The 21,177-nt window shown below is 46.9% G+C and overlaps 1 protein-coding gene across 3 annotated transcripts in view; it reads left to right on the forward strand.

Annotated features, from left to right (window-relative positions):
* ZFYVE28 (zinc finger FYVE-type containing 28) overlaps positions 1 to 21,177 on the forward strand; it is a 201,091-nt gene that overhangs the window by 92,133 nt on the left and 87,781 nt on the right. For all 3 annotated transcript variants that reach the window (XM_088454967.1, XM_088454968.1, XM_088454969.1), the window contains exon 2: positions 13,573 to 13,713. In XM_088454967.1, coding sequence (XP_088311093.1) covers positions 13,573 to 13,713 — 141 coding nt within the window. The remainder of the gene's footprint in view (positions 1 to 13,572; positions 13,714 to 21,177) is intronic.

A 21,177-nucleotide genomic window follows, 5' to 3' on the forward strand; every position in this document is an offset into this window, starting at 1 on the left:
CCCCTATACCCCAGCATAAGCACCTCCAGTGTCCCCTGTGGAATCAGAGAAAAGGATTTACTGGTAAGTACCAAAATCCCATTTTCTCCTGCTGTTCAGAGGTGAATCTTTTTCGCCTATTACATTGCATCGACTTTCAGCGGACTCGAAAAGTGGATGGAGCTGAATATGGAGATAAGTTTCCGCCTGGCGAAAAGTCGCAATCGGCGATACTTTTTCGTGGATCTCGGCTTTTCGTTTCTAAATGAATACAGCCCACAGATGTACAAATGTCGCACATTAAATTGACAGTGTACGCTAGCAATGTAGTTTTGTCGCTTCTATGTGCTCAAAAGACGCTCTGTGCGGCCGAGTCGCACCGGTCCTGACGCGCAGAGAGGAGCTCTTTGACGCAAATTAAGCAACTGTAAAATGGGACACATCTGTATATGACACTAACCATATATAAACAGAACAATGTGATGGAAAGTATGCATGTGGGCTATAGGTATGGTATGCCAAATTAGTTATTACACTTCCTTATATAAACATGAAAAGAAAACCTTTGATTTATTCTGATTTCAGTAAAGAAGTTAACACTAATGTGCATTTACACTGCATCCCATTCATTGTATTTCTTTTCTGTATCTGTGAGCCCATTGTCTCTGCTCATATTCCATGGTCCTATAACGGGACTCCTCTATCACTGCAGTCCTGGGGTTACGGTGTAATGCTGTCTGACAGATGACAGTAACAGACCTGTGTTGTTATAGCGGTTGATGGCACAGCCCCGTGTAGCGTGTACTATGTGTTGTGTTGTGAAGCCACGTTGTGTGAGTGATTGGCGGCCATGTTGTCATGGCAACTGTGTTTACATTTGCAGAGTCGGCCGCTCTGTCTCTGTAGATGCATTTACCCACTATGTATTATAACCGCCGCACAGTATAAGGGAATTAATTTCCACTGCGGTTCTGCACGAGGAGAGCTCCTTCAGGGTTTTATTCGCTGTTTTAAAACTGAAAATCATGGGAAATGCTGAGACTTGTTACAGCTCTAGTATGCCCTCCACAATAAATCTGTAGTCCTCTTATTTCCAGCAAACTAAACCTATTGCAGAACTTCCTGTGCTTGGGACACAGGCTTCCAGTTAAATATGAAGGCAATTATTCAACAATATTTTGTAAGAGCCATTTCTGTGCCATGAGTATATTTTGTACCAGTGGAAATTAGGGTCACCGCTATAATATTTTAAAATAAATGTGTATGTGTGTATCTATATGTAGTATAAAATAAAGTCCCTGGTAGGCGTTTGTCTGTATGTTTGGGCTAATCTCAAGAACCACTGGGCGGACTTTGATGCAGGTTTCACTAATCTATAGAGCATTTGTGGAGGAAGGTTTAAGTGTATGAAACATTAATGTATGACATAAGGGGGCAGAGCAGTGACGATTTTAGTGAAGTAGGTCAATGAAAAAACTGACGTCCAAGCTTACGCTACCTAAACCGTTAAAGATATATCACAACCATGGACTTTGTTATACCATGTAGACATACCTCCCAACATGACCCTCTCCAGGAGGGACACAATGCTCTGGTCCTGGACTTTCCTGGTAAGAGGTGGGGCTGCAGCGCAGTTCAAAATTCAAATAGGGGAGCCACACCAACTGTCATTTCACACACTGCCAAACATCACTGGCTGGGACTCACTGGCAGTTGGTGTGACTCCCCTATTTGAATTTTGGACTGTGCTGCAGCCCCACCTCTGGAGCCTCCACCAATCATACATTACCAGGGAAGTCCAGGAGCAGAGCATTGTGTCCCTCCTGGAGAGGGTCATGTTGGGAGGTATGATGTAGAGACTGGTACGTATTATGCGGTTTCTCCAGAAAAATGAATCGTTCCTATTTCATTTATGTGACAAACGATTCTTTAAATTCAAACGAGTTCAATTCCCGGTAAGCGTCTGCTTTGGCATGACAATAAATAAAGCGCAGGGACAGACACTCAACGTGGCTGGAGTTTATCTAAGTGGAGACTGTTTTTCTCATGGACAACTTTACGTGGCCCTTTAGTGTTTCACATGCAAACTTAATCTTTTCGCGTTGACGTCAGGAGGAAAAATGACTAATGTCGTCTACAAGGCAATCTTATAAGAGCTGGTTAAATAAAGGCTATCGACACAAATTCCAAATTGTACGAAGCCATGGCGGGTCCCTAGTATATGTGTGTGTATATATGTATATATATATGTGTGTGTGTGTTATAATTAGTATGTATTGTGATACTTGGGGTTAATTATCTCGGTAGACTGGGGGTCAGTGGTGCAGTGAGTAGGTGCAGAATTAGAGTCCACATGTAGCATTCCAGTTAAATAAACATAAGTGCTGCTTTACATCCAGCATGTGAAATCAGGAAACCGAAAAATAATAAACAACCTAGCCCACTCTTAGGGCACTAGCTCACTTCTTGAACCTTTTCTACAGAAGCAGCTATTCTGCATGAAAGTCTCTCAGTCTCTGAGATTTGTGGTCCTACCTGCCACATGCAGGACTAGACACTGGCCTCCTGGCCTGGTATAGCTTTCTCAGCTTGTTGGCAGCTGCCTCTAACAAGGACAGTGTCAGAGGTATATGGATCTGCCTGCCTTCTTGCAGGTATGATCCTGACCACCTAGTCTGCTTCACTCACACTGCAGCACCACCTGGACTGTCTGGCTGTGTCCACCAGCAGCCTCTCCTGCTGGGCTCTGGTCATACGGCAGCCATTCTACATCTTCCCACAATGCTTTTCTAGTCTGCGTGGGCGGATCTCCCCTGCCCCACACACAGAATCTGCTGCTCACCAGTGCCACCTCTAGTGATACTGCCACTATATATATATATATATATATATATTTATATTTCTACTTCAGGGTCCATAGGGTATCCACAGGATACCGTGGGGTATAGGTGTGACGTCAGTCGCTGGGCACCATAGAGTTAAGCTTTTCAGCCTCCCAGGATGCACTAGGGTCCCCCTCCTATACCCCGCCCCCGAGCCAAGGCACCTCAGTTTAGTTTGGTGCCCGGCCGGCGTCGGGTGCACCTGTCGGAGTGGGGGCTAGAAGAGCCCCTGAAGCTGTGGCTGCACATCTGGATGTACAGCATGGACAGTCAGTCCTGACGTCCATGCTGTCTTCCCTACACCCCCGCCGGTACCAGAACGCCGGTACCGATCCGGGGATGCTGGTGAGCATCTGGGGTCACAGCTAGCGGTGACCCCAGATGTTCCAGACCATGGCCGGATCCAAGGGGGACAAAGGTAAGCAGCGGGGTCCCGCGGTGGGTCCCCGCTGGTCACATGGTCCTAAGTCCCCAGGCAGGGGGCTCCCTGGGGACTGGCTGCAGCGTGGAGCCAGGCGACCAACCTGCGCTTTCCACTACCCCCTGGGACAGCGGACCGCAGCAGAGCGGTAGCGCTGTGGCGTCCCAGGGGTTAAATGCATGCCAGGGGAGCGCGCCTTCCCTGTCTCACAGCCGGCGCCTCCCCCGCTGCACACAGCCCTCTCTGCATGCTGCCGACTGGTCCTGTGGCAGCGCTCCTCCCCCAGGCCAGCCTCCTCTCTGCTCCTCGGCGGCCATCTTCTCCAGAACGCATGGTGAACGCTGCTGGAAGCGCTGGACGGAATCATCGTGGTCTGGGTCCCCCCGCATACCTCTCCTCCGCTGTGGTCAGGTCTGTGTATGCAGCGCTGTGTCCTACCAGGCCCTGTGTCTGCGTAGTTGAGTGATCAGCGCTGTTAGTGCAGGAATTGATTTTCTTTGCATTGTATGTGACTGTGCTAGCGCTGCTGCCTGTAACTTTTCTCTAAACTGTCAGCTTTATTACTGTCCCTGTTCTTTCTGCTAAGCCCTTGCGGTGCGGTGCTGCAGGGTGGTCTCTCGCCTATTTAAGTTATAATTGGTGAGAGAGGTCACATACGTGGTGCCATCATGTCCGAAAGTGATTTTCCCCTCCGGCTACAGTGTACTACGTGTAAAGTACCGTTAGCGGAGGGGGAGGGTAGCGCGGAGGGCCTTTGCCGGCAGTGTTTGTCCATGGCGCGGCCTCTTACGGTTACAGCACCGGTACAGGAGCCGCCCTGGGCTTGTTTCGCTCAGGCGCTTACAGCCTTAGTGGGCCAGTTAGCTCCGCAGCCCGCGTTTACACCGATGGGTTTATCCCAGCAGTCAGTGGTGTCGTCACCCATGCAGGGTTTCCCACGACAATTGGTGGTGCCCCACAGTCTCCCTATTTCCCCGCTCCCGGTTTCTCAGGAGCCAGCGTGGGTTAACTCCCTGACGAGTTCTGTACAGCACTTGTCGGATGTGTTGCAAGGGGAGTCTGTGATGCGGCCGCATAAACGGCCGGTGGCGTCTCTGTCGGCTCCTTATGAGGATGACGAGGGGACGTCTGATGATGGGGAGATTCTGGATCCTTACGATCAGGAACCTCTCCATACTAAGGACGCTGATGCTAAGTCCAAAGTATATATTCCTGGACTTATTCGGGCGGTCCGCACAGCCTTGGTGATTGAGGACGAAGTTCCCCCAGCGGCTAAATCTAAGTATGCCTTTTTCAAGGATGTGAAGGGCGATGCCACAGTCTTTCCTCTTTCGGGTCAGTTGGTGGACCATTTAGAGGAGGCGTGGAAACAGCCTGGCAAAAGATACCAGCCGCAGAGACGCCTGGCGGTGGCTTATCCGTTCGCGGATAATTATTTTGCAAAGTGGGAATCCCCTCCACAGGTGGATTCTCACGTGACCCGTCTTGTCCGTAGTGCCACATTGCCGATGCCTCCATGTCCTCCCTTAAGGATGCTACGGACCGCAAGGTGGAAATCTGCCTGAAGTCCGCTTATTCCCTTGCGGGGGGGGCAGCACGGCCGGCTATGGCCATTTGCTGGGTTGCCAGAGCGATGGAGCGCTGGGCGGATTCATTAGAGGCTTCTTTTGATTCCGACTGTCCGGCCGAACAGGCGGAGTTGATTGGCAATCTCCGTGATTCGGCCACCTACATCAACGAGGCAGCCCTAGACATTAGTACTCTGGTGTCTAGGATTTCTTCAGCAGCGGTAGCTGCTCGTCGCACCTTGTGGCTGCGATCCTGGAAGGAGGACGCAGATTCCAAAAAGGGTCTGGAGGCGTTGCCGTTTACCGGAGAAGTTCTCTTCGGTCCGGATCTGGATAAGATTGTGGCCACGCTGGCGGCAGCCAAATCTGCTTGTCTCCCGTCGGCCGCTGCTCCTTCTGGTTCTGGACCATCGTCCTTTCGGTCATCTAGGGCCCAGGGCAGGCCCAAACCACAGTCGTTTCCTCGACAGGCTGGTCCTAAGAAATCGGCCAAGCCCCGGAAGCAGGCATGGAGTACCAGACGTCCGGCCCCCAAGCCAGATGACAAGCCTGCGGCCTGACGGTCCGGGCCTCCCTTTGGGGGATCCCAGGGTGGGAGGCCGCCTGCTACAGTTCGCCCAGTGTTGGTCAACCACTACGACAGACACTTGGGTTCTGGAGGTGGTTTCCCACGGATACGCCCTCTCCTTCCGGCACAGACCCCCGGCTCGATTCTTCACTACGGGTCTGCCATCAGACCGGAACAAGGCTACGGAGCTGCGGAAGGTATTGCACACTATGCTCCAGGCTGGAGTTATAGTGCCTGTTCCATTCTCCCAGTGGGGCCAGGGTTTCTATTCAAATCTATTTTTGGTACAGAAACCCAATGGGTCATATCGTCCGATTCTCAACCTCAAAGCACTCAACAAGTCTTTGCGGGTCCCGAAATTTCGGATGGAGACCCTACGGTCCATCATTCTGGCGCTGGAACCTGGGGACTACATGGTGTCATTGGACATACAGGACGCTTACCTGCATGTCCCTATTCTTTTGCGCCATCAACAGTTCCTCAGGTTTGCAATCCGCAGCGACCACTTCCAGTTTCGGGCGTTACCTTTTGGCCTGGCGACAGCACCACGTGTTTTCACCAAGGTGATGGCGGTCATGGCGGCTTCTCTGCGGCTGCAGGGAGTCCGCATGTTGCCGTACTTGGACGACCTGTTATTGGTGGCAGGATCTCCAGAGCTCCTGTTACGCCACTTGGACCTGACCATTGCACTGCTGCAACGGCACGGCTGGTTAATCAACTGGCAGAAGTCCACTCTAATCCCGTCTCGGAGGATTCTGCATCTTGGAGCCTTATTGGACTCGGGACAGCAAAGGATCTTCGTGACGGAGGACAAGATCTCTGCTTTACAGTCAAGGGTGCGCAGTTGTCTGCACAGCCGCCGGGTGTCCTTACACTCGGCGATGAGGTTACTGGGCTCCATGGTGTCGGTGTTCGACATGGTGGAATACGCCCAGTTTCACTCCAGACCTCTGCAGCACCTGATCCTGTCCAAGTGGAACGGGCTGCCTCAGTCTCTGAAGTCCCAGACGATTGTGCTCACCCCGGAGGTTCGCCTGTCCCTTGCGTGGTGGTTACAGACGACCCACCTCAACAAGGGACGTCCATTCTGGGTTCCAAATTGGGTCCTGTTGACAACGGACGCCAGTCTTCGGGGCTGGGGAGCAGTTTCGGGTCCACACTTGTTCCAGGGAAGGTGGACGCCGACAGAAGCGGAGCTTCCAATAAATATCTTGGAACTCCGTGCGGTCTTCAATGCTCTCCAGCAGGCACAGCGGTTTCTCCAGGGTCACCCGGTGCAGGTCCAGTCGGACAACGCTACCACCGTGGCCTACATAAACAGGCAAGGAGGAACTCGCAGTCGGGCGGCTCTCGTAGAGGTCTCTCGGATCCTGGTTTGGGCGGAGCGCAATCTTCCGGCCATATCAGCGGTCTTCATCCCGGGAGTGCTAAATTGGGAGGCGGACTTTCTAAGTCGCCAGGACGTTCATCCGGGGGAATGGTCCCTGCACCCGGACGTTTTTCAACTACTGGTGGACAGGTGGGGTCTTCCAGAAATCGACCTCATGGCGTCCCGGCACAACAACAAGTTGCCGGTGTACGGGTCTCGCACAAGAGACGAAAGGGCGTCTCTGGTGGATGCTCTGTCTGTCCGGTGGACATTCCGGCTCGCATACCTGTTCCCTCTGGTCTCCCTTCTTCCACGGGTAATCCAGAAATTCAAACAGGTAGGAGGGACGCTCCTGTTGATAGCTCCCGCGTGGCCCAGACGGCACTGGTTCTCAGACCTTCAGGGTCTGTCCGTGGACAGTCCTCTGCGGTTGCCGCTACGACCGGACGTTCTGTCTCAGGGTCCTTGCCTTCACCCGGATCTGACTCGGCTGTCTTTGACGGCGTGGCTGTTGAGACGGCCATGCTGATGTCCCGGGGGTTTTCCAGCTCTGTGGTGCGTACCATGTTACGTGCTCGGAAACCGTCTTCCGCAAGGATATACCATCGCGTGTGGCATACGTTCTTCCAGTGGTGTCGACCGAGAGGTTATGCACCGCGGGAGTTTCGTCTGTCTCGGATTCTCGCCTTCCTGCAAGCGGGACTAGATCATGGGCTTCGCCTTGCTTCTTTGAAGGTACAGGTTTCGGCCCTATCTGTCTGGTTTCACCATAGGATTGCTACAATCCCGGATGTGCGCACCTTTATGCAAGGTGTTCTCCGCATTCAGCCGCCCTTTGTTCCACCTGTGGCGCCTTGGGATTTGGCTGTGGTCCTGAGGGCTCTCCAAGGACCGCCGTTTGAACCACTGGGCTCAGTGGATCTTAAATGGCTAACAGCTAAGACTGTTTTCCTTCTGGCCATTGCTTCGGCCAGACGTGTTTCTGAGTTAGGGGCTCTTTCTTGTAGACCCCCTTTCTTGGTTTTTCATGGGAACAGGGCAGTGCTCCGCACTCGGCCCGAGTTTCTTCCCAAAGTTGTTTCCCAGTTTCATGTTAACGAGGAAATGGTTGTTCCGGCCTTTAACTCACCGGGTCTTTCAGTGGGTGAGGCCTCTTTGGATGTTGTGCGGGCCTTAAGGACTTATGTTGACCGCACTTCTTCGTTTAGGAAGTCGGACGCTTTGTTTGACCTCTATGGCTTCCGTAAAAAGGGTTGGCCTGCTTCAAAGCAAACTTTGGCAGCCTGGATCCGTATGGCTATTTCTGAAGCTTATCTTCATGAAGGCCTACCGGTCCCTCCTTCTCTGAAGGCTCATTCCACTAGGTCTGTGGGTCCTTCGTGGGCAGCTCGACGTGGTGCCTCGGCAGTTCAGATCTGCAAGGCTGCTACGTGGTCCTCTGTCCATACCTTCGTGAGGTATTATAGGTTTGACACCTTCGCCTCTCAGGATGCTTCCTTCGGGTGGCGGATTCTCCTTTCTGCACAGGAGCGTCCCCACCCTTAAAGGATACTGCTTTGGGACATCCCCAAGGTATCCTGTGGATACCCTATGGACCCTGAAGTAGAAAATATGAGATATGGTAAGAACTTACCCTTGTTATCTCTATTTCTACGAAGTCCATAGGGTTCCACAGGACTCCCGCCCTGTCGCACCTGTGCTGCAGATGGGCTTTGCTCTGGTCACCGGTTTTCCGTCTCCCTCTGGTGAGAATGTGATTCTTGTATGTGTCCAGATCTTTTTTCTCTCTCTTCCTTCTCCTCCTCCGGCCTATGGCTTGATAACTAACTGAGGTGCCTTGGCTCGGGGGCGGGGTATAGGAGGGGGACCCTAGTGCATCCTGGGAGGCTGAAAAGCTTAACTCTATGGTGCCCAGCGACTGACGTCACACCTATACCCCAAGGTACTCTGTGGAACCCTATGGACTTCGTAGAAATAGAGATAACAAGGGTAAGTTCTTACCATATCTCATATTTATTTATTTTTTTATTAATATGGGTTGGGTATGAAATGCCGGGAAGCCGTCTGACTAAATACCGATTCCGCAAGCCTGAACGCTGAAGATCCTGGCTGGTAAGTACTCTATATGGCTGGTGCAATGTATCTTTACATTGTGTAATCCTGTCGGCTTGGTTACACCACCGTGTAGTGTGTACCCAGCTAAAGACCCAGTAGGGGCCCTTCCTCCTCTATTTGTCAAAAAAAAAACTGACTAGGGTATTCTAGGTAGGAGCTGATGATGGTTTGGTTCTACCAGTACATGTAACACGGTTCTAGGGGGATAGTACTCCAAAAGACTACAGAGAATGTCTCCAGTTAAAGATCCTTAGATGTGAACAATCCCTTTAACATAAGATGGATATAAAAACATAAGCTTGAGCACTCTGGATTTTGAATGGTTGGTTACAGGTGCTCTTTAAGTCTCCTTACATCTGATTAATGGGTCTGCAGCTCTGAAGTTGGAGCCTTTGGTACCTCCACGTAAGTCTCTGTCACTGAACCTTCATTCTGTCTCCAGCCGAAAACATAACAAGGACAGTAAGCTCTGATTTTATTGCAAGAGTGAGCAGGCACAGAAGCCAGGAGGATTGCTTCCCTGGGCGTAAATCACGTTTATGACTGCATTGTGGCAGCCAGACTGAGCTACAAATAAATAAACATGTGCTTTAGAAAAAGCACATGATGCAAAATTATTTTTTGGGGAGAGCACAGAAAATCGAAGCTTCTTGATACATTGCCCTGGTTCCTCTGCGCAGACAATAACGTGATCAGGTTCACAAGCTTCCAGATCTGTGGACGTCAGGAATATATTGACACAGGTCACATTGATTAATCTTTGAAAGCATGCTGTGTGAGTGTTACTACTGAGCATTAATCCCGCTGTGGCTTTAACGGCTCACAGAAAACTCCAGTGCCAGCAAAGAGCAGTTAATATAGTAGAAGGAACCAATTCGATAAATAATAATTAAAAACCGTAATGCAAACATAATCGAATGATCCACATTATTAGTTAGTTCTTCCATGTTTTTGGAGAATATTTTTGTGCATTGTTGGATACACACGACCAATATGAAAACCTTTGTCAAACTATACCTCTGTATGTAAGGATGGCCATCGATTGGACTATGAACGATGACAAGCCGTTTTTCCATCCATGTCGCAGTACCGATGCTGCACAATCGATCGTGGCGCCCGATGTTGAGAAAACATCAGGGGCGCTGGCATGTGCAGCACTCGCTTTGTTTAATACCAGTGGTTTAAAGCCATCGATGGTACAGCCTTCGATGCCCATCACTTCTCTGGAGGGGTTATGACTTCCCGGAGCTCCACCAGTAGTGTATTGCAACATGGAGAGGAGCGGTTTGTCAGTGTATTTAGAGTGAATGTGACTCCTGAATGAATAGCAGATGTAGCCAAATCAGAACAGTGGTTAGTACACACGCCAGTAAGAGCAAGTTGGGCCTGCCAGTGCTGATCTCTCTTTCATCTGTAGCGGTTGGTGAGACACCCAATGGCTGGCAGTCCCTTTTAGTCCAGTTCAGTTTGGTTGACTGTTCAATCAATCAATGTTACCAATCACAGTTCTGGTTATTTGACAATACAGCATACATAAAGCGTTAGGAGTCTGTCCCTGACCACTTCTGAATTGCCATTTGGAAATATTTACTAGTGAACAGGTGAAATGGTTACTTCATAGCATAGAGGTTAAATGGGAGCCGCGCTGTGTGCTGGAGAAATGGGAGCCGTGCTGGAGAAATGGGAGCCGTGCTGCTCGGCTGTAATTACAGCCCTGTATATGCAGATATTGCAACATGATTCTGCAGAAAGCGGGTTTGCAGCTCAGCTGTAACCAATTCAGAGGGATTTAAATGGAACCTTTCCTCTATTACTACAGGAATCCCTACTATATGAAATTCTAATTTAAAACTCGCCGCTTGCAGATGGTACAAAATGCAGCTTAACACCCGTTCCTCTACTCTCTTCACTGGCTGCTTGTAAGATGGTGAATTGTTTTCACAGCCCTACATGACCAGGGCCCAAGGTACCTGAAGCAGCTTTGGATCCCTTATTACTGTCCCACTCGATTACTTTGATGTGTTGACGAATCATCTGGGGGTCGAGCTTTCAGCTTTGTGTCTCCAACTCTATGGAACTCGCTTCCCTGCACAGTTTGAGAGGCCTCCACTCTAGAGTCCTTCAAAAATAGACTCAAGCCTTTCTTGTTTATCTAAGCATTTTACTAATGTCCCTTGTCAAAGCTTGTTCTGTATTTTGTGCTGTAAAACCAAATGTAAAGCAATTTAACTTAAGTATTGGGCTGTTAGGGGGAGGTTAGCGTAAAATAGTTGGGTTAGGATTAGGTATTTAGGGGGAGGGTTAGTGTTTGGCACCGGGTAGGTAGTGTTAGGATTAGGGTGCGGGGAGAGGGAGGTTAGGTTTAGGCACTAGGAATGGGGGGGTTAGGGTTAGGCCGTTCTTATGGGTGTCGATATTCTGGCTGTCGTGATGCCACTGTCGGTATTCTGAACAGCGGCTTCCCGACAGTTGGGATTTCATACCCAACCCTTGACTCCTACTAGGAGAAAAGTGCTATATAAATTAATATTATTATTATTCCCTCCCCAGTACTAGATATATGATTGTATATAACTGTTGTCATGATCAGGATAGATCAGAGGGGTAGATGTATGAAGTGGCGTTAGTGGTAAAATCAGTAGCTGCGCACGTTTTGTGCTGCAGTTACCGGTTCCCTGCCCGCTGCATGCGCGCAGACACTGCAAGCGCCGGTCAGAAGCCGAAAGTGGGAGAGTGCATTTCACCAGCCAAGTGATTTAGCACTCTCCCTCTTCAGCAAACAAGGAGATTATACATGCCGGCGGTTTTGGCCCGGCTTCACCTCGAAAAATAGGCAAACCAGGTCAAGACATTTATCCGCCCGTCAGTCGCCCTATCATACATCTCTCCCACATCGACATGCCTGGACCAAGTTCAGGCAGCCATTTTGTGTGCTGAACCAACTTCCTCACTGAGGCAAGAGACACAGGGGTAGATGTACTAAATCTTAGACATAAAGTACCAACCAATCAGCTCCTAACTGTCATTTATCAAACACCGCTTGTGACATGACAGTTGGATGCTGATTGGTTTGTACTTCATCACTCTCCACTTTATCTCCAAGGCTTATGACATCTCAGTCACAATCACTTGCCTGGACCCAGTTGAGACAGCCATTTTGTGAGCTGAACCAACTTCCTCATATCTACACTCAACCCACTGACCCCAGACCAACACTGCTGTGTGACTGGATCATACAGCTCACCAGGAGCCTGTGCAGTCTGGCTGGACCAATTTGCATTATGTATCAATTATCCTCACATATCAAACTCCAATTTACACTATAGAATGTAAGCTTGCGATCAGGAACCTCTTACCTGTATGTCTTTCATTACCCAGCTTGTTTTATTGCCATTGTCTACCCAATTGTAAAGCACAACAGAATATGCTGGCACTATATAAATAATTGTAATAATGATGATGATAATACCTCATTAATGTTGTTCTTTCCCCAGCTGCGTTCTCCTGGATATAGGGAGGGGATTGGGACGTGTTATCGTGTTTTTTTACTTGTGGATCCAATGTTTGGAAGAGCACAAATATATAGTGCCTGTCTAGCAGGTTGTCTCGCATACACGCTGGCGTCTGTGGAGGTATCTGTGCAGTTATTTGTGTAAGCACGGCCACCATTGAATTATATTTACACTAAACCACATCAAAACGGTCCTCTATAGATGGAGAGAGGTAAAAGTCTGATGTGTTCAGCTGGAGAACAGTTAGCTATAGGATAAGGATCATATATATATAAAAAAAAGTGCACTACAGTTGTCCTGGACGTTGTAACTCACAAGACCGTTCTCTCCTATGTCTGTTCTACAGTGACCATTTAAATTTCCAGCTCCACAGACATACAATGTTTTCTTTCAGAAGTTGCTTGGTAAAATGTGTTTTAATTGGTATATTTGCCTTATATTTAAAAATAATGAATGTCACCCACAACTAAAACTTGAATATAAAACAATCCGTTTTACCTCGTGCAATGTTATCATTATATATTGCAGGTCCCGGAAGGTCATAATAGTCCAGGGTTAGTGGTTCTCCCTCCAGTCGATTACTATCTTATGAATCGCACATGTAGGGTTGTCGTTGGTGCACTTACTCTCTGAACATTACATACACGCCATACAGATGTTTTTTCTTCTGTATATTACTAATTCAGGATTATAGACACTGTGTTGGAATATAATAATTTTTAGAATGTGGTGCAACCTATTGCTCATGTAATAACACCTGCGACAGATATGTCCTCATACACTATTGTTGCAGTCTCGCCAAGCAGCCATTTTGCATCTTGGTCGCAAACTGATGCGGACCACTTCATGAGACTGCACTGACTCATTTGATTGGACACTTGTATAACTGTGTCGCATATCAAATGAATCTGGGCAGTCTCTAGAAGCGGTTTGCCACATCCATTTAATTTTCGGGCGAAAGACTATTGGCGCAAGCAAAATATTGAGGTTTAGATGTATGAGGACGCATCAGCACTCATACATTGTATTGGGAAAAGTGTATTTAAAATGAATCACCGAAATGAGTCTGATTATTGTGAATCCGGCCTTATTGCTGCTGTTTTTAAATCTTCAGATTGTTCCTGTCCTCTGATTTTGTCCTTTTCTTTGTTTATCTAGAGGTCGGACCCGCAGCTTCTTGCGCAATTCTACTATGCAGACGAAGAGCTCAACCAAGTGGCTGCTGAACTGGACAGTCTGGACGGAAGGAAAGATCCCCAGAGGTGTACGCTGCTCGTTAACCAGTTTCGCTCTTGTCAGGTGAGGTCACAGTTCAGCTACTGACCCGTATCCGCTAGCCTTGCATTTCTCTGGGACTGGTAATGAGCCCGAAATACCAGATGTGGATGTTAAGGTTCATTTACAAACTACAAAACCTGTAAACTTTCAGTTGCAATGTTTATCACGTTTCAAGGTCCCACGCCCTTTTCCTGTGTACTGCGCCTTTCAAGATGCACGCCCACTTCCTGCGTAGCGCCTTTCAAGATGCACGCCCACTTCCTGCGTAGCGCCTTTCAAGATGCACGCCCACTTCCTGCGTAGCGCCTTTCAAGATGCACGCCCACTTCCTGCGTAGCGCCTTTCTAGATGCACGCCCACTTCCTGCGTAGCGCCTTTCAGAGTGCACGCCCGCTGCTTGGAACTACTCCAGCCGACTGGCACTTTAGGAGCATCTGCTGGATTCATTTAAACTTTTTCTATTATCCCTCCTAAAATTCTTCTATGTTAATTTTTGGCCTAATTTAGTAATGAGTCGGGTCAGGTTTTAATACCCATTACACCAGGGGTGGGCTATAAGCAGCCCTCCAGCTATTGTTGAACTACAAATCCCAGCATGCCTTGCAATAGTTTTAGCATGGCCAAATAGCAAAACTGTAGAAGGGCATGCTGGAATGTGTAGTTCTGTTTGCCTTTTTTTTTTTTTATGTGTTTGAAGTACAAGTGGAAAGTGTCTGGTACGTCTTATTGAAAGCACAGGATGAGGCCCGTTCTCCAGCACTTCAGGGGTGCCCTAGAGTTAAAGTCCTTCTGTGGGAATAAAATTACTGTGTACCCTCCCGAAAAGTGTAGAGCGCCCCTGTAACTGACCATCCCATTTAAACAATTTGGTCCTGAAAAACTAAACCTGGAGGAGTGCAAAATAGCACTGATTTAGTGGGTGTACCCGGAGTGGGTTCTAGAAGAGTGATCTGTTGCCTAGTCTTCATTCTAGCACCCTGCACCAGGGACAACCCGTGCAGTTCCTCTATCCTGCCTGGGGTGTTGCTCTCTGCTCTGGTGCTTCTAGCACACTCAGCTGATGCAACAAACTGCTGAGATTAGGCAGTGTGTGTGCTAGAAGCATCACAGAAGTGAGGGCCCTCCCCCCCACAGGCAGGAAATACGAACTGCGCAGGTTTTAACAGGTGCCGGGTGCTAGAGTGAACACTATATTACCTATTACCAGAGTTACCGTATGTGGGAAACTTTGGGTCTGAGGCTGCGTATTTTGCAGCTACAAAGCCCTTCCCTGGTGGAGATCTGTGCCTCCGAATGTGCAAGGACTAAGGCGCTCACTGCCAATGTCCACAGATGCTGAAATACCGCTTGGTGCGTCTTTAGATATCGCCGCTGCGACCCACTCAGAATCGGGCACATTGAATTCATTACATTTGTATAGAAAGGATTATACAGAAAAAAAAATACGAATGTGAACCAGTCACCAAATATAGAGGGTTCTGTCGTCCTTTATATTGGAGTGTTTGTTTTATCGTAGAGGGGAGAAGTAGTTGGAGAAGCAGAGTGTGATCCTTTTTAGCAATTTGTACACTAATCATGTTTTCATTGTGTTTTGGGGATTGTGTGTTTTTTTTTTTTTTTTTTACTTTTAAATGGCCCTTTGGATCTGCTTATAGTATTGTACAATATCATGTTGTTGGAACTATTCGTAACAATATCCTGGTCTGTCTTTATCTCGGCAAAGCCGGTTATTGCTCATTCACGCTGCAGAAACTGTATCATATATGTTATAATGTACTCTTCATATTCCCCCAGCTGCTTTGTAGCATTTGATAAGTCTGTCATTTCCTCTGATATTATTACTACAGGTGTGCATGCCTTTAAGATTGGCAAAAATAGAATAAGCTGTTTTTTTATAGGTTTATATAACCGGTACTCGAATACATCCCTCACACAGTCTCCTGGTCATCTTTAGTCCGTCCGTTATGATGGAGACCGTTCAGAAATTTTGAAAGGGCAATTATTTTATTTTTTTATTTTATTTTAATTAGAAAAAATGACTCTGCGGCGAAAATTGCACCCGTTGTCTATATACACTGGAAATTGTCTCGTGGCCTGAATCCAGATTCGGGAGAGTACAGCCTGTAATCTCTCCTGAGGAATCAGTGACCTCACAAACACCTTATCACTCGCGCTGCTCTTTCAGTATGACTTGGCAGCGCCTATAGATGCGTGCGCTCGGCTTGGGACATGCACAGTGCGAAAACATGCAGGAGCCATTTGTTCATCTCTGCGTTAGCCGTTAAGAACCTAGTTGGCACGATGATCTGGGTTTTGGTGCACGGCCGTGCTTCATTTTTATACAATATGAACTAAACTAGTAGAAATTAAAACCATTATTAGCGTCTGCCCGAACTCTTCGCCAAGACATTATTATTATTATTATAATCTATTATTATTAGTGGTTTGTGAAGAGGAAATAATACAAATCTAATTTGTGTATTTTATACATTGGATGAATGTAAATAGATATTCTAGTGCTTACAGTAAATGGGAGACTCCACAGTTCTATTAAGATTCCGATTTTCAGTAGATTGCCTGAGAACATTTCTTTTTACAACTGTATTAATGACTTTAACAGACTATTATTGAATATTATATGCTCATATTCAGTCAAATGCTTCAGAACTCATTGGATGGCGCTGCATAGTGCAGATGGACAATGACCCGAAGCATACTGCAAAAGCAACCAAAGAGTTTTTTAAGGCTAAAAAGTGGAATGTTATGCAATGGCCAAGTCAATCCCCTGACCTGAATCCGATTGAGCATGCATTTCCTTGATGAAGAGAAAACTGAAGGGAAAATGCCCCAAGAACAAGCAGGAACTGAAGACATTTGCAGTAGAAGCCTGGCAGAGCATCACCAGGGATGAAACCCAGCGTATGGTGATGTCTATGCATTCTAGACTTCAGGCTGTAATTGCCTGCAAAGGATTTGCAACAAAGTATTAAAAAGTGAAAGTTAGATTTAGGATTGTTTAGTTTATCCCATTACTTTTGGCCCCTTAAAAAGTGGGAGGCACATATAGAAACCGTTGTAATTCCTACACCGTTCACCTGATTTTGGATGTAATTACCCTCAAATTAAATCTGAAAGTCTGCAGTTAAAGCACATCTTGTTTGTTTCATTTCAAAGCCATTGTGGTGGTGAATAGAGGCCAAAATATGAAAATTCTGTCAATGTCCCAATATTTATGGACCTGACTGTATATTTTAAAATGCAATTGCAATGGCCATAGATTACACTTGGAGTGCAGAGAGTAGAGCACTTAATTATAAGTAACCTAACTGGCATATGAGCTACATACAGGGGTGTCCTCATGCACCATGGGGTATATTTAGTAAAGTGAGTTTTTAGAAGTGGAGTTGTTGCCCACAGCAACCAATCAGATTGTACTTATCACTTATCTATCACTTACTAGAAGATAATAGCTAGAATCTGGTTGCTATGGGCGACATCTACACTTCTAAAAACCTGCCCTAGTATCTATACGCCATACGGCACAAGCCTGAGCTGCTACGAGAGATGTAGCGCGCCATCTTCAACTTTTGAGTTTTACACGCTTCGCAGGCGCAGTGAAAAGCTGCTCAGTGTACCAGAGACGCCGGACTGCGACTTTCACCGCACAGGAATTCGTTTAACACATGTACAAAGTCACAGATGAAGCACAATGGAACTCTGCGCGAGAAGAAGCCGCAGCTGCTGCATCGCCAGACTCAGTCACCCATCAAAGTGTCCATTATATTCTAGCAATGTAGTTTTGTTGCTTCCAGTTGTTAATTTTAGGAAAAGTCAGCTGGACTTGCTCTGGGACCCCGGCGCCCCACCGAGGAAATAATTAAGCAATTGGAAGTTTCTAATTAGCTTAAATAGTCCTTAATTACTCGCCTTCCACAGCGCTGTCTTCTTCCACCAGTGTCTGGACCCGGTCTCCCGCAGCAGCGGTGAGTATGTCAGAAGGTGTGTGAGTGTGACCCCCGGTATGTGTGACCCAACCCCGTATGTTCCCTGTAACGGGCGCTGGGAGAGCTACATCTCCCAGCAGCCTTTGCTCCTCCCAGCAGCCCCCTCCCCAGTGACCAGATGGAGGGGAGGCCACTGTGCTTGTGTATGAATAAGCCAAACCACAGCCTTTTCTTTATATTAATGTAGAAGAATGGGGTTCCTTGCTCTTCAAAATTGTGAGTGGTTTATGTACATTTTTTTTCTTTGGTTAAATCTGTCCCTCAGAACACACACATTCTGCAGACATGGGATGCAGCCTTTATAAAGGTAAGTCGTGTGCTTTGGTGCATGCATGCTTTAGGGATGTTCTTTATAGAACACAGGACATCTCTAAAATGCTAGAAAACAAATGTCAATTATTGAGCACGCCCTATGCGGGATTACACTGGACAAAGTGTTGCAGCCGATTTTGACAAGATTACTTTGCATTTAAGATTGAAATTCACAAATATACACGTTGGTTCTTTTTTTTTTTTTTCTCGGACCACCCTGAATATTCTCTTTAGGCCAGGATTACATGGGTCATTTTCAGTCGTGTAATCTAAATCCGGTGGAACGAATATCTCTTTAAAAAAAAACAAAAAAACACATTATGATTAAATACTTGGGCTGCTCCACATTTCTTGTTACCTTCCACTGCTATTAAACTCTACGGTAGGGATCTGTCGGCTGAATGTCAGACGTGGGGATTAAACTGTGAGAGTGGGACAATGGGTGACGGACGGAGATCACAGGACGAGGCAGCGATTGACAATCATTCGTGTAGTAAAGCTCATTAGTATCGGTTACTTGCAGAACCGGCGACTGTTTTTTCGAGGATCATCGTTAAACACACAACTGAAAAATGCCTTTTAGTTAGTTCTTGGTGTCCCTGAAAGTCCTGACTGATTAGATGGATTCACTGGATAACTCCTGGATCAGCCGTTAGTAGCTGTAAGCATTTCTGCCGCTGAGTTTGTAGTGCAGCTGCCAGGGGTGGGGGCTGGGGGGCGCCTTGTACAGAATTTTGCCGGCTCTGCAATTTTTTAATCTCATCATAGAAAGTTTCATTGAAATTAATTTACCCTTAGAGGTTACAAAAGACAACACTAAATGCAAATGAAGTTAGCCAGATGCCAGCGATCTCCCGGTGGCTTTATTATACAGCTAATTAGAGTCTATAGATGTAAGTATTGCTTGTGTTGTCTTTCTAGCTAAATATGTGCGCTGCCAAAAGATTACCGCCAATAATGTGATAAACCGATGTTTAGGAAACTGTAGTTTGAGCCGTAAAAACGGTTTAGTTCCCGCGGAGTGAGATGCGCTTTCATCATTAACCCCCTGCTGGATATTGTAGTATGACTAGAGAGGAAGACGCTGTAAATCAGCTAATGGCTGACATCAGATGAGAAGAGAGCGTAGCTCCTTGTTCGGTTACATCAATGTCTGTCATATACAAGGCCATTGAAGATAACTAGAAATCATACTATGAAGGCGGCAGACGGCTAATGGCAGCGCTGTAAAGTGCTGCAGGCAGCGGGGGCTGGGGAGACGTCAACTCTGTGATTGGCTGGCTGTCTCTCCTTATTGATCCGTTTACTTGCATTCAGAGTTCTTTTAATTTGATTGGCTGTTGGAGATAAGTTGGGGGCAGCAGGTATACAAATCCCAGCACCCTGTTTCTGGGTTAGGCAAGAATAAGCTTACTCTGACTGATCAATGGCTTTGTAAACGGCACCATGGCAAGTAAAGCTGATAGGGTCTCTGTGTGGTAAAATGTTAGGTTCTACTTATTGAGCAAATTATGGACTCTGATTAGTTTTAAAATGATGGTCTCTCTGGTTCCTGGGGAAATGAGGACAGACTCACTGGTTCCTGGGGAAATGAGGACAGACTCACTGGTTCCTGGGGAAATGAGGACAGACTCTCTGGTTCCTGGGGAAATGAGGACAGACTCTCTGGTTCCTGGGGAAATGAGGACAGACTCTCTGGTTCCTGGGGAAATGAGGACAGACTCTCTGGTTCCTGGGGAAATTAGGACAGACTCACTGGTTCCTGGGGAAATGAGGACAGACTCTCTGGTTCCTGGGGAAATGAGGACAGACTCGCTGGTTCCTGGGGAAATGAGGACAGACTCTCTGGTTCCCGGGGGAAATGAGGACAGACTCTCTGTTATTTGCAGAAATATAGACTGGGGGCTCTCTGGTATTTGGAGAAATGCGGAGGGGCTCTCTGGTTCCTGGCAAAATGCCTGGCTCTCTGCATGTGTCGACTGGTTCCTGGTGATACAACAGGCTCCCTAGTTCCAGGTCATACAACGGGCTCTGTGCACGTGCTCCCTATTTCCTGGTCATACAACGGACTTCTTGCATGGGCTCTCTGGTTCCTGGTCGCGCAACGGGCTCTATTTTAATGAAGTCTCCGTTTACCAGTTCTGTTGGTGCTGCATTAATTTATTTTCAAATATGCGCTATTAACTGTGAGGTGGGTGTTTTTGATTATAATCTGTTTAAATTTAGTATGTTGGTTTGGCCGTTGTGATGGGAAGAAGCAAGGTGTAACAACAGTGGGAGACGTAAAATGTGTGCAGTGCATCTTTAAATTTACACATTGTATTGAAAATTAATAAAAAAAAAAAAAAACATTTGGTAGTCTCCCTTATGGATCATATAGTTAATTTTAAACAAATTGTATAAATGTGGGCATTTTTTTAAATCTTGTTGTATTGAAGCGTATGAGCTGGGATTACTGCTCAATTTCATTGCCAGCCATGGAAAGTATGTAGTGTTTTTCAAGAGCCTCTCCTGTTCCTAATTATCAGCAGAATAGCCATTGTAATTGTCCTGTACATTAATTAGACTTAAAAACAAAAGTGTACAGTCTGATTTTGCTGCCTTTGTGTTTTTGGGTTCTTTTTCCCACCATGATATACTTTGGTAACTTTTGAATTTAATGATTGTCATTGTGATTTGTAATGAGTGCTAATTACGTGGGAAAATCTTTACCCATGCACTCTGCAGCGAGGCTCTTCACCCGCCTAATGAGCTGTAGAATGTTCTGCTGTTCCCTGCAACGTAAGCTCTGTGCTTTGCTACAGTCTCTCTGCAATGCCGATAAATCTCCTGGCCTGCATCGGAGAGAAGGGATACGGGACGGATCGCTAAATATACACAGAATTTGCATTTCTCAGAGCTACACATGATAAATCTTTAGATTAGTCAATAAATGCAGGAAATAGGTCTTCAGCGGTTGTAGCTTGTCTGATTTATTCTGCCCGAGCTCCACCCAGTGAAAATTTACACACAAAATTGGTTATTTAAAAATTTCTTAACTCCTGGTACTGCTAGATTTACGGTGAAAGTCAGACGGCTATTGAATGCATATATTTTTCAGACAAGTCGGGCTGTAAAGTGCATGGATTGTTTCATTATTGATGCACTCTCCTATGTTCTTACTCCACAA

Source organism: Taudactylus pleione, unplaced genomic scaffold (genome assembly GCF_031769625.1).
Source record: "Taudactylus pleione unplaced genomic scaffold, aTauple2 ptg000638l, whole genome shotgun sequence".
Lineage (NCBI taxonomy): Eukaryota > Metazoa > Chordata > Amphibia > Anura > Myobatrachidae > Taudactylus > Taudactylus pleione.